Source organism: Rana temporaria, chromosome 4, assembly GCF_905171775.1.
Source record: "Rana temporaria chromosome 4, aRanTem1.1, whole genome shotgun sequence".
In the NCBI taxonomy this organism is placed as follows: Eukaryota; Metazoa; Chordata; class Amphibia; order Anura; family Ranidae; genus Rana; species Rana temporaria.
In genome coordinates, this window is record NC_053492.1 from 15747500 (window position 1) to 15762131 (window position 14632).

General features: G+C 45.6%; 1 protein-coding gene across 1 annotated transcript in view; it reads right to left on the bottom strand.

Moving 5' to 3' along the window:
- Window positions 1-14632, bottom strand: part of LOC120935978 (tyrosine-protein kinase SRK3-like) — a 69057-nt gene that overhangs the window by 3955 nt on the left and 50470 nt on the right. Inside the window, exons 6-8 of the mRNA XM_040348031.1 lie at window positions 12771-12826; window positions 8882-9035; window positions 3067-3198 (exon numbers count right to left, since the gene is read on the bottom strand). Of these exons, the coding sequence (XP_040203965.1) occupies window positions 3067-3198; window positions 8882-9035; window positions 12771-12826 (342 nt within the window). The remainder of the gene's footprint in view (window positions 1-3066; window positions 3199-8881; window positions 9036-12770; window positions 12827-14632) is intronic.

Below are 14632 nucleotides of genomic sequence, written 5' to 3' on the forward strand. Positions count from 1 at the left end.
TTCGTTTTTTTTTGTTTTTTTTCGTTTTTTGGGTAATTTGTTACGATCAAAAGTCGCAAATTAATACATAAATTTAAATTCCAAAATTTGTAAATGCATAAATCCGAAAATTCGAAATTCGGGAAGTTCAAAAAAAATCGCAAATCCAAAAATCCAAATTCCGAAAATCATAAATTCAAAGATCCAGAACTTCAAAAATTAGAAAATCCAAAAATCTTTTCATTTTAAAATACAAAATCTGGAAATTCGAAAATTTGGAAATTCGAAAACTCAAAAATACAAAATCCGGAAATTTTAAATAATAACTAACTAATATTAACTAACTAATAAATTATAGGTATAGGAATTTCCTTTCAAATTTGGCTGTTAGTATACTAATTTATCGAATTTATGAATTATCCAAAATAACATGTGTCCCTTCTAAAAAAAATGGAACAGAACAATTTAATATTTAATAATAATAGAAAGTTTGTATTATTATTGTTATTTATTATTATTAATTTGTTACTTTCAATTCTAGAAGATTGAAAAATGCCAGAAGACAATTCATGTACCTGTGAAAGATCTTTGCCGCAAAGATCCTGTCTTCTAGAGCTGTTTAGAAGCCTTCTAGAGCCGTTTGCCTCTGGACTCTTTTTTGTTTCAGCTTTCTGCCTGCTTCCTGTCCTGACCACCTGCTTATTCCTTTAATACTTTTTTTCCTACTGTCTGCCCTGACCTCCAGCCCTCCAACCCACCCTTACCTTTACCATGCCCCGACCTCCAGCCCATCCTACCTTCAACATACCCTGATCTTCAACCCGCTCATACTTTCAACCTGCCCCGACCTTCAGCCTGCCTTGACCTTCAACCTACTCTGACTAGGGTGACCGCATTTCCAAACTACCATTCAGGGACACCCTCCCTTCCCAAATATCAGCTTGTGCTGTAACGAATCACAGCACAGTGATTGGACACAAGAGGCGGGATTTATGATTTCTCCAATCACAAGCAGGGGGTGGGGACTGTGCTCCTCCAGGCATTCCTGGCCAGGACAAGTACTGTCAGTGAGTAAAGCGGTGATGTGGCGGCCTTTTTTGGGGGAATTAGTTTGGTTTGGGGGGTGGCTGTGTCAGTTTCATTTTGGGACACTGTATTGTCCTGGAATGAAGGTGGCCGGGACAGACCTGCAAAATGCGGGACTGTCCTGGGCAATCCGGGACACGTGGTCACCCTAACTCTGAGGCCCCGTACACACGACCGAGGAACTCGACGTGCCAAACACATCGATTTCCTTGGCGAGTTCAGTGTGGAAGCCGCCGAGGAGCTCGGCGGGCCGACTTTCCTCATTGAACCACGAGGAAATAGAGACATGTTCTCTTTTCGGCCCGACGAGTTCCTCGACGGGTTCCTCGCTGAAAAGTGTACACACGACAGAGTTTCTGGCTGAATTCTGCCGAGAAACTCGGTCGTGTGTACGGGGCCTGACCCCCAGCTTTCCCTGACCTCTAGTAGATCCTTACTTTCAACCTTCTTCTGACCAACAGCCCACCCTTACCTCCAGCCCTCCATGATCTACAACCCACACTTACCTTCACCCTGCCCTGACCTCCAGCCCAACTTACCTTCAGCACACCCTGACCTCCAACTCACTTTTACCTCCAAACTGCACTGACCTCAAGTCTGCTCTCCTTAACTTCTAGTAGATCCATACCTTCAACTTGCCCCAACCAACAGCCCACCTTTACCTCCAGTCCTCCATGATCTACAACCCGCACTTACCTTCACCTTGCCCTGACCTGACCTCCAGCCCAACCTACCTTCAGCACACCCTGACCTCGATCCCACTTTTACCTTCAAACTGCCTTGACCTCCAGCCTGCCTTGACCTTCAATCTATTCTGATCCCCAGCTCTCCTTAACCCCTAGTAGATCCATATCTTCAATTTGCCCCAACCAATATCCCAACTCTCCTTAACTTCTAGTAGATCCATACCTTCAATTTACCCCAACCAACAGCCCACCCTTACCTCCAGCCCTCCATGATCTACAACACACACTTACCTTCACCCTTCCTTGACCTCCAGCCCAACCTACCTTCAGCACACCCTGACCTCCAACCCACTTTTACCTTTAAACTGCCCTGACCTCCAGCTTGCCTTGTCCTTCAAAATGTGTTTTTTGTATTGTTGTCATTGTGGTCAGGCAACACACTAGCACCTTTGCTGGCTTTGTGCAATGTGCTGGTTGTTTAGTGTGTTCCTGCTCCTTTAAGGAGGGTTGGGCTCCCTCCAGTCATCTGCCCTTCATCTATCCATCAGCATATATGTGCTTCCACTGAGGAGACTCTTCTTATTTTAGAGTTAGGGTCTGCAGTACACAGGGAGCCTTGACGGGGCCTGCAGCTTACAAATGCATTTGCAAATGCGTGCAACTAAACCCCTGTTTTTAACCCACTGTTAGACAGGTGAATTCGGTTGGTTGCTGGCTGGTTGGTAAGTTGAGCCTGGAAACTCTTTGTTGTTTTTTACATGCCTTGACCTTAAACCTATTCTAACCCCCAGCTCTCCTAAACCTCTAGTAGATCCTTACCTTCAACTTGCCCCAACCAACAGCCCACCCTTACCCCCAGCCCTCCATGATCTACAACCCACACTTACCTTTACCCTGCCCTGACCTCCAGCCCAACCTACCTTCAGCACACCCTGACTTCGATCACACTTTTACCTTCATACTGCCCTGACCTCCAGCCTGCCTTGACCTTCAACCTATTCTGACCCAAAGCTCTCCTTAACCTCTAGTAGATCCTTGCCATCAACTTGCCCCAACCAACATCCCACCCTTACCTCCAACCTACCCTGACCTCGTACCTGCCTATGAGTTTATAACCTGAACTGGTCCTTTTTGAGCAGTCATGCTATTATGTGTCTGCAGCATAACATCTGCATCACCAGAAGCTGTAGAGAAGACCAGACAGTGCAAGAATCTGCGCATCACTGAGAGGCTCCTGCTGTCTATTGGATTGACTTCCATCCTTGTCACTGCCCCCATCATAGCCAGCCATCTCACACAAGGCAGGGATCCTTACCTGGAAAGGGTAATTTGCCGTAGGTCATGATTTCTCCCAGCAGAACCCCAAAGGACCAGACGTCAGACTTGTTACTGTATTTCTGGTGCTGGAAGACCTCTGGGGCTGTCCACTTGATGGGAATCTGAGCACCTTTGAATGAGAAACCAGTTAGCAAACTTCGTTGGAGAAATCTAAACAGAAAATTTCCTATTCCATTGTCCCAGAGCTGCAATACACTCATCTATACATTTACCTAAAGTTTAAAAAAATCCTCCCTCAGCAATGTGCTTAGTAAACGTGCTTAGACATATGTAGCATGGAAAAACTGGTTTTGTTTAATTTCGGATCCATTTGTTATTTTAATAATTTTGTTTCATCATATTCATTATATTAGAATGATTTCTTCTCAAAATTTGTTTTGTATTTTCGAAATTCCTTTCGGAATTAGAATTGATTCGATTAGAGTTGATTAGAATTTCAGAAGACGGCTATATTCGTTCTATTCTATTCTAATTGATCCTAACTATTTATATTCTATTCTTTTTTTATTATTATCATCCTATTTCACTTTTATACCATGTTTCCCCGAAAATAAGACCTAGTGTTATTTTCCAGGAGGGTTGCAATATAAGCCCTACCCCGAAAATAAGTCCTAGTTTAAAATGCTTGAACAATTCTATAATCCACTCTATTACAGTATTATATAATGTACAATGAGTGTGTTTCTGTAATATAATTGAAGGGAAGAGAGCTACGGTGGGTCACAGAAGCGCAAAGCGGCGCTATAACGAAAGTATTTGGCACAACTATATTACAGAAACACACACATTGTACATTATATAATACTGTAATAGAGTGGATTATAGGAATTTACAAGCATTTTAACTCAGTTCACACTGTGGATTTCTGTCAGGCAGGGAGGAAGAGGGGGAGAAAAGACATCACATTACATGGAAAGACCTACCCCGAAAATAAGCCCTACTGTGTTTTTTGTTGCCAAAATTAATATAAGACCCGGACTTATTTTCGGGGAAACCCGGTATCTTACTGTATTGATTGTAATAGGTTTCCATTTCGAATTCAAATTAATTTTCAAATTAATTTTTAAATTAATTTAAAAAAAAATCCAATACATCTTTTTCAAATTCCTTATTTCGTTTTCATTTTTTTTCAGATTCTTTGAAATCCGTTACTATCGTGATTCAGAAATTATAATAAATCTCATTTTCCGAATAACAAAAATTGTGTCTGAAATTTCAATTCCTAACGATACAAATTGCACATGTCTAGTGCTTAGCGATCTGTCAGCTTTAGGACTCATAAACCGGTGGAATTCTATGAAAGATGAGTTGTGTGTGAGGAAAAAAAAGATAATCAAAGAGAAAATGTAGAAAAATTTAAAATAATGCATTTGGGCAGCAAAAATAGGAATGCAATTTATACACTGGGGGGAGAACCTCTGGGGGAATCTAGGATGGAAAAGGACCTGGGTGTCCTAGTAGATGATAGGCTCAGCAATGGCATGCAATGCCAACTGCCAAGCTTCTGCTAACAAAGCAAACAGAATATTGGCATGCATTAAAAAGGGGATGAACTCCAGAGATAAAATGATAATTCTCCCACTCTACAAGACTCTGGTCCGGCCGCTCCTGGAGTATGCTGTCCAGTTCTGGGCACCAGTCCTCAGGGAGAATGTACTGGAAATGGAGCGAGTACAAAGAAGGGCAACAAAGCTAATAAAGTGTCTGGAGGATATTAGTTATGAAGAAAGGATGCAAGCACTGAACTTATTCTCTCTGTAGAAGAGACGCTTGAGAGGGGATATGATTTCAATCTACAAATACCGAACTGGTATAATAGGGATAAAACTTTTTCATGGAAAGGAAGTTTAACAAGACAGGTGGCCACTCATTAAAATGGGAAGAAAAGAGGTTTAACCTTAAACTACATAGAGGATTCTTTACTGTAAGAGCGGCAAGGATGTGGAATTCCCTTCCACAGGCAGTGGTCTCAGCAGAAGGCATTGATGGTTTCAAGAAACTATTAGATAAACACCTGAATGACCACTAGACATGTGCACACTGAAATATTTTGTTTCGGAATTTTGTTTTCGTCTGAAAAATAAATTTATTTAGTTACTCCCGAAATTCGTTTTTATTAATTTTGTTTAGTTTAAAAAGCATTCGTCCGAAAATCCGAATTAATTAGGGTCGGATCTGTCATTGCTTATGGTGTCTGTTGAATGTTCTAAGAAGATTCGACGAAGCAGCTAAACTGTACGACGCCGCAATCGTAAATTTCCGGTCGAATGTTCCGCCTACAAGCTATAGAAGAATTCGAATGTTGTATGACACTACTAATAATTATATTGATACATTTTTATTACCACGACAGCTTATCTGACACTCCACAATCTAGCAGACACGATCCACCTCATTTCCCAGAATAACGAGACACGCACAGCTCTGTTCTCTGGTTTCAAAATGTATGAATGAATCTTTAATGGTATGCTCTCTTAGGCCCCGTACAGACGACCAAACATGTCTGCTGAAACTGGTCTGCGGGCCAGTTTCAGCAGACATGTTCGGTCGTGTGTAGGCCCGATCGTGCAGGATTCCAGCAAACATTTGCCCGCCGGGCCTTTTCCCAGCGGACAAATATTCCTGGACTTGTTTTAAAACAGTCCGCTGAAATCCTGCCCCGCTCGGACATGTTCGGTCGTCTGTACAGACCTACCGTACATGTCCGAGCGCCCGCCATCCCTCGCATGCATCAAATGACTTCGACGCATGCGTGGAAGCATTTAACTGGCAGGCCCGCCCACGTCGCCGGCGACACCGCGTCATCGTCGCGGCGACACCACGGACACGCCCCGCGTATTGTTTACGCGCGGATTTCTGTACGATGGTTAGTACAGCCATCGTACAGAAATCCCAGTTTTAGAACCCAAGTGAACAATGATTCAACTCCACCCACACGACACTTCAATACACACTCTCTTAGACAATGACATTCAGTTGAGTTGATTAATTAGTCATCCCCTAGACGTCCCATCTCCGCATTTAGAGGGGTTAATTATTACACCTTGACAAGTTCCCCTCACCTGTTATTCCTATCACATGGTATCATCAATAGACTTTGACACATTCCTTTACTAAACTTAATTGACATGCTAATTCCCTACCCCTGAAAGAAGACATCTGACCTTTAGACTGCTAACTCACAACACATATCTATCATCAATAGCATCTTCACACAAACAGTGTTATTAGCATACATAATGAAAGGTCTTGGAGCAGACCCAATTAACACCTCAAAGGCATGTGTCCCCCCCCATTGAATGAAAGCACTTCATTTGGAGTCAGACTTTAACAATTTGTAATATCTCAAGATATCCTGCAATATATGAATTATCATTAATGTCCCATCTCATGTAATCCGAGATATCAGTTATCAGTCACCCTATGCCCAAAAGGGGCACAGGGTGAACCTAGACCCAAGAGTTATTAGTGACCCCCAGATCCTGCCCCCCCCTATGTGAATTGGTAATGGGGTACATTGTACCCCTATTATTTCACGAAGGAAGTGTAAATAGTTGAAAAAAAAACACACACACACCGTAGAAAAAAGTCCTTTATTAATAAAATAAAAAGAAAAAAAAAATCCAGCGGTGGTAATCCACACTCGGTCCCGGCTTCCTACTCCAACGTTGTCTGTAGAAGATCCGTCCATCCAGAGCGCAGCCACTCCGACCTCCTCTCTCGCTGGACACAGCCCAGTGAATGACGTGGATGAAGCTGTGACATTTCTTATATAGGGGAGGCGGGGGCCACCCGTCACGTGACCCCGCACCCTCTGCTATGTCACTGGGGAAGCCCAGCAAGGGGGAAGACTGGGCTTCCACAGTGACGTAGCAGAGGGTGCGTCAGAGGGGACTTTTTTCTACGGTGTGTGTGTGTGTGTGTGTGTGTGTGTGTTTTTTCCAACTATTTACACTTCCTTTGTGAAATGGTAGGGGTACAATGTACCCTATTACCAATTCACATAGGGGGGGCAGGATCTGGGGGTCCCCTTTGTTAAAGGGGTCTTCCAGATTCTGATAAGCCCCCCGCCCGCAGACCCCCACAACCACTGGGCAAGGGTTGTGGGGATGAGGCCCTTGTCCCCATCAACATGGGGACATCCTCCCCATGTTGAGGGCATGTGGCCTGGTACGGTTCAGGAGAGGGGGGGGCCGCACTCTGTCCCCCCCTCTTTTCTGCGGCCGGCCAGGTTAACATGCTCGGATAAGGGGTCTGGTGTGAATTTTTGGTGGAACTCCACGCCATTTTTTTTTATTTGGGGTGGAGTTCCCCTTAAAATCCACACCAGACCTGAAGGGTCTGGAATGGATATTTGGGGGGGACCCCACATAATTTTTTTTTAATTGACGGTGGGGGTTCCCCTTAATATCCATTCCAGACCTGAAGGGCCTGGTAATGGAATTTGGGGGGACCCCCACGCTTTATTTTTATTTTATTTTTTATTTTTTTATGAATGAATTCGGTTTTAAAAGACTTTTTTTCCTTTCAAAAATGACACGTTGTGCAGAGACAGTTCTAAGTACTGTACTTGAAACATGCGCTATTTCACATACTAACTTTACACCCCCCCCTAGGTACGAAATTTAAAGTAATATTTCACGTTTATTGTTTCACTTTTAGCATTATTAAATTCACTGCTCCCGAAAAAACAGCGTTTTTTAAAACTTTTTTTTGCATTGATACATGTCCCCTGGAGCAGGACTCAGGTCCCCAAACACTTTTTATGACAATAACTTGCATATTAGCCTTTAAAATCAGCACTTTAGATTTCAAATGTTCGAGTCCCATAGACTTTAACGGGGTTCTAAAGTTCACACGAACATTTGGTGTGTTCGCAAGTTCTGGTGCGAACCGAACAGGGGGGTGTTCGGCTCATCCCTACTCACCAACTATGTATGATACTGCAGATTCTATACTGTTTCCCACATTTTATGAATGGGCTGCAATATACAGAACAAAATATGGATGGAGAGCAGATAACAGAATTTAAAATATATCTAGTAGAAGAATATTAATGGAGGAGGGTCTTCACTGCTGGGGTGAGAGGTAGTCCCCAAAAAGTAGATACTAGTGTAGATACAATAGGCCTTACATGATTGGAGGACGAGGGCCAGGTAGTGGGAGAAGCTGCAGGGATATGGGTTATAGTTATCTGGGAATTCATTCCAGAAGGTCCACATGGAAAAAAGTCATCCCACCCACCCCGTTTACTAGTTGACAACAGATATGGATTTGCATGTGAATGTCATGGCAGCTTGGCAGGTCTTTGGGGGACAGTGGAAAGGTGATATGGGTGGGGAGCCCATCTGGTGGCATTAATGTGAGTGGTGTTGGAGGCTTGGTTCCTTGGGAAGACAGACATGGTCAAACCTGAACCAGTTCTCGAGCCAGTGGGGTGCAGCTTGGGACAAGGGTAGGTTTCAGTCAAGCTTGTTTTTCCCCCGCTAGTGGACACCCAAGACCCCATTTCATAACCATCATTCGTTATTTTATTCCTTGGTATGCTTTTAAAAAAAAAATCCAGGCCAGAAAAAGAGAAAACTATTTTAGGTTGAGGATAAGGGTAGCCAGTGGGGTGCAGCTGGGGACAAGGGTAGGTTTCAGTCAAGCTTTTTTTTCCCCCGCTAGTGGACACCCAAGACCCCATTTCATAACCATCATTCGTTATTTTATTCCTTGGTATGCCTTAAAAAAAAAATCCAGGCCAGAAAAAGAGAAAACTATTTTAGGTTGAGTGTAAGTTCAGTCACCTGCAGAGACAGCGATGGAAGAGCTCTCCATAAAACGGGCCAATCCAAAGTCTCCAATCTTACAGGACATCATGGCAGACAGGAGGATGTTCTCGGAGCGCAGATCTCGGTGCACGCATCCTATTTGCTCCATGTAGTCCATTCCCTGTGAGATCTGGGGAGAGGAGTTCGGGAAACTATGATCACATATTCCTGTTATTCACTAAGGTCATGCAAAGACGCAATAACCTATATTTAGGTTACTAAGGTAAGGTGATAAAAAAGGTGAAATTTGATTGGCTGCACTTTGTATATAAAAAAATGCAATTTTCATCCTATAGCAAAACATTACAGTTAATAATCAACCAGTCTATCTAGATTCGTCGTGATGATCCAGGTCCCATATACCGTATATACTTGAGTTTTCCAGCACATTTTTCTGTGCTGAAAAAGCCCCCCATGGCTTATACTCGAGTCTCCCTGCCTCACTGTGCCCATCTGCAGCCTTGGGATCTCCCGGCGCTGTGACATGCAGTCTAGTTGGTGGCCGTCCAGTGTAACAAAGCACCGCCTTCTCCTCATCTGTGATAGGCTGAACACTGACTCACTGCTGGGAAACTGAGTCAGTGTTCCGTCACGGACGAGGAGGAAGCAGGGCTTTGTTACGCTGGACAGCCGCTGACTAGACTGCATGTCACAGCGCCGGTAGATCTGGTACATGAGGCGGAGAGATGGGCACAGTGAGGCATGCAGATGGACACAGTGAGGCATGCAGATGGGCACAGAGAGGCTGAGGCATGCAAATGGGCACAGTGAGGCTGCAAATGGGCACAGTGAAGCTGCAAATGGACAGCTGCAAATGGAGAGAGGCTGAGGCATGCAAATGGACACAGTGAAGCTGAAAATGGACACAGTGAGGCTCAGTGAGGTTGCAAATGGGCACAGTGAGGCTGCAGATGAGCATTGTTGGCTCTCTTTTCCACTTACAGTAGCCGCTGCGTTTCTCATCCTAGGCTTATACTCGAGTCAATACATTTTCCCATTTTTTTGTGGTAAAATTAGGTGCCTCGTCTTATATTCGGGTCGGCTTATACTTGAGTATATAGGGCCAGATTCACGTAGAATCGCGGCGGCGTAACGATTCGTATATACGTTACCCTGCCGTAAGTTTTCATCGCAAGTGCCTGATTCACCAAGCACTTGCGTAAGCCCGCGTAATTCAAAGGGGCGTGTGCCATTTAAATTAGACGCGCTCCCGCGCCGGACCTACTGCGCTTGCTCCGTTTTGAAATTCCCGCCGTGCTTTGCACGAAGTGACGTCATTTTTTCGAACGGCGACATGCGTAGCGTACTTTCGTATTCCCGGACGTCTTACGCAAGAAAAAAAAATTGAAATTCGACGCGGGAACGACGGCCATACTTTAACATAGGCTGTGTAAAGTTAGGGCAGGTAAAACGACGACTAACTTTGCGACGGGAAACTAGACTAGCAACGACGTAACGAACGCAAAAAAACGTTGTGGATCGCCGTAAAACCTAATTTGCATACCCGACGCTGGAATACGACGCAAACTCCACCCAGCGGCGGCCGAGGTACTGCATCCTAAGATCCGACGGTGTAAGACAATTACACCTGTCGGATCTTAGGGCTATCTATGCGGAACTGATTCTATGAATCAGTCGCATAGATACTCTGAGAGATACGACGGCGTTTCAGAGAAACGCCGTCGTATCTCTTCTGTGAATCTTGCCCACTGTCGGTAGGTTGGATTATTCATGGATTCACCAGCATTAAAAAAAATCGCAATAAGCGTTTATCGATTGGTTTGCGCAAAATTTATAGCGTTTACAAAATAGGGGATAGTTTTATTGCATTTTTATTAATTATTTTTTTACTACTAATGGCGGCGATCAGCGATTTTTTTTTTCATGACTGCGACATTATGGCGGACAGATCGGACAATTTTGACACATTTTTGGGACCATTGCCATTTTTACAGCAAAAAGTGCTATAAAAATGCATTGTTTACTGTGAAAATGACAATTGCAGTTTGGGAGTTATTCACTAGGGGGGCCGAAGGGGTTAAGTGTGACCTCATATGTGTTTCTAACTGTAGGGGGCGGGGCTGGACGTGTGACGTCATTAATCGTCTTTCCCTATAACAGGGAACAGACGATCAATGACAGCGCCACAGTGAAGAACAGTGAAGGTGTGTTTACACTCACCTCTCCCCGTTCTTCAGCTCTGGAGGACCGATCGCGGGACTCTGGCGGCCATCGGGTCCGCGGGTGCCGCGGTCACGGAGCTTCGGACCGGGTCGCGGGCACGTCGCGGGAGTGGGCGTTCCTCACATGTCTGTGATTGACATTTTGACCAAAAACCAGCTCCCCCCCGTCGCGTAAGCCGCGTCACGGTTGGCGAAAGGAGCCGAACGGCGAGTCGGCGCTATACTGCGCATGCGCATCGCTGTTCGGCTCCTATCGCCAATCGTGACGCGGCTTACGCGACGGGGGGAGCTCGTTTTTGGTCAAAATGTCAATCACAGACATGTGAGGAACGCCCACTCCCGTGGGACTCGCAACGGGTGAATATGCTGTACAAAGGTATGTACAGCTTCAAAAAAATAATAATAGCCTTAATCGTATTGTAATGTGGGGGGCCATTGTAATAAAAAAAAGTTGTTTTTAGGGTGAACCACCCCTTTAACAATCACGTACAGGTACGTGATTGTGCCCAGCCGTGCCATTCTGCCGACGTATATCGGCGTTAGGCGGTCCGTAAGTGGTTAAGGGAGTTCCCATCATCCCCAGGTCTGCACATTCTCTGCGTCCATTATGAGAGGTTCTCACCATCTTTGCACTGAGTTCCTGGGTCTGTACTCCTGCTGTGCCCATTATAGGGGTTCCCACCATCCCTGTGCTGAGTTCCTGGGTCTGTACTCCTGCTGTGCCCATTATGAGGGGTTCCCACCATCACTGTACTGAGTTCCTGGGTCTGTACTCCTGCTGTGCCCATTATGAGGGGTTCCCACCATCCCTGTGCTGATTTCCTGGGTCTGTACACCTGCTGTGCCCATTATGAGGAGTTTCCACCATCCCTGTGCTGATTTCCTGGGTCTGTACACCTGCTGTGCCCATTATGAGGGGTTCCCACCATCCCTGTGCTGAGTTCCCGGGTCGGTACACCTGATGTGCCCATTATGAGGGGTTCCCACCATCCCAGTGCTGAGTTCCCAGGTCTGTACACCTGCTGTGCCCATTATAGGGGTTCCCACCATCCCTGTGCTGAGTTCCTGGGTCTGTACACCTGCTGTGCCCATTATGAGGGGTTCCCACCATCCCAGTGCTGAGTTCCCAGGTCTGTACACCTGCTGTGCCCATTATAGGGGTTCCCACCATCCCTGTGCTGAGTTCCTGGGTCTGTACACCTGCTGTGCCCATTATGAGGGGTTCCCACCATCCCTGTGCTGATTTCCTGGGTCTGTACACCTGCTGTGCCCATTATGAGGAGTTTCCACCATCCCTGTGCTGATTTCCTGGGTCTGTACACCTGCTGTGCCCATTATGAGGGGTTCCCACCATCCCTGTGCTGAGTTCCCGGGTCGGTACACCTGATGTGCCCATTATGAGGGGTTCCCACCATCCCAGTGCTGAGTTCCCAGGTCTGTACACCTGCTGTGCCCATTATAGGGGTTCCCACCATCCCTGTGCTGAGTTCCTGGGTCTGTACACCTGCTGTGCCCATTATGAGGGGTTCCCACCATCCCAGTGCTGAGTTCCCGGGTCTGTACACCTGCTGTGCCCATTATGAGGGGCTCCCACCATCCCTGTGCTGAGTTCCCGGGTCTGTACACCTGCTGTGCCCCATTATGAGGGGTTCCCACCATCCCTGTGCTGATAGTGTGCTTACCTGCACTGCAAAATCCACCAGCTGATGAAACTCCAAATCCCTGAGCTTCTGGTGATCTGCCAAGAAAAAAGAGATGGAGGATGAAGATATTGATATGTGTTTTACTGTTTGTGACGGATCTAAAAAGAAAAGAGAATGGTAGCTGGGAGTTATACCCCAGATGTACTAAACTTTACTTCAACGATCATAACCATTAGCCATAATATTCGGACCACTGACAGCAGGTAAAGTGATTATCTCATTGCAATGGCATCTAAAAGTGGGTGGGATATATTGGGCGACAAGTGAACATATTGCCCATGACGTTGAAAGCAGAAATAAATTGGCATTGCAATTTGTCGTGTATGGGGCTTCGCAGTTTGGTCAGGGTTCTATGCTGACCAGGGCCGTCTTTAACCCCTTCCATACAGGGCATTTTCACCCCCTTCCTGCCCAGACCAATTTTTAGTTTTCAGCGCTGTCGCACTTTGAATGACAATTGCGTGGTCATGCAACACTGTACCCAAACTAAATCTTTATGTTTCCCCCCCCCCCCCCCCCCCCCCCCCCCACAAATAGAGCTTTCGTTTGGTGGTATTTGATTATCTCTGCGGTTTTTATTTTTTGCGCTATAAACAAAAGAAGAGCGACAATTTAAAAAAAAACACAATGGCCCAGATTCAAGAAGCAATTGCGCCCGTGTAACCATAAGTTACACGGCGCAATTGCTTACTTGCTCCGGCGTTACGAATGCTCCTGATTCAGGAACCTCGTTGCACCGACTGCAGCCTAAAATCTGCGCGGCATAAGGCACTTATGCCTCGCAGATTTTAGGCTGCATTCTTGTGCTTGCCGCTAGGGGGCGCTCCCATTGTGATCAGCGTGTAGTATGCAAATTGCATACTACCACTGATTCACAAGCTTGCGCGGGCCCCGCGCAAGCCAGGTACGGTGTTTCCGTACGGCAACTTTAGCGCAAGGCTGCCCCTTCTAATAGTAGGGGCAGCCAATGCTAAAGTATAGCCGCCGCTCCCGCGACGTGAAATGTGAATTTCACGTCGTTTGCGTAAATGCTTCGTGAATGGCGCTGGACGCCATTCACGTTCACTTTGAAGCAAATGACGTTCCCAACGGAGCATGCGCTGTACGCTCGGCGCGGGAGCGCGCCTAATTTAAATGTTTCCTGCCCCCGGCGGGATCATTTAACTTGCGCGCGCTTACGCCGGGCAAATTTGCCGGCGCGCCCTCGCAATTCACGGAGCTACTGCTCCGTGAATCGAGGGCAGCGCAAAATATTTGTGGGGGCGCAGGGCAAAATCGTTGCCCTGCTCCCCCGCAAATATCGCGCAATTCTACCTGAATCTGGGCCAATATTTTTTACTTTTTTATTTAATAAATATCACAATAAAAAAAAAAAAAAACATATTTTTTCCTCAGTTTAGGCCGATACGTATTCTTCTACATATTTTTGGTAAAAAGAAATTGCAATAGTCGTATATTGATTGGTTTGCGCAAAAGTTATAGCGTCTACAAAATAGGTGATAGATTTATGGATTTTTTTTTTTTTTTTACTAGTATTGGCGGCGATTTGCGATTTTTTTACTGTGACCGTGACATTGCGGCGAACACATCGGACACTTTTGACACGTTTTTGGGACCATTCACATTTATACAGCGATTAATGCTATAAATATGCATTGATTACTGTGTAAATGTGACTGGCAGAGAAGGGGTTAACCACTAGGGGGCGCTGAAGGGGTTAATATGTTACCTAAGGTGTGTTCTAACTGTAAGGGGGAGGGGAATCACAAGGGGAGGAGACCGATGTGTGTTCCTCTGTACTGGGAACACACATTGGTCTCCTCACCGCTGACAGGAGGTGG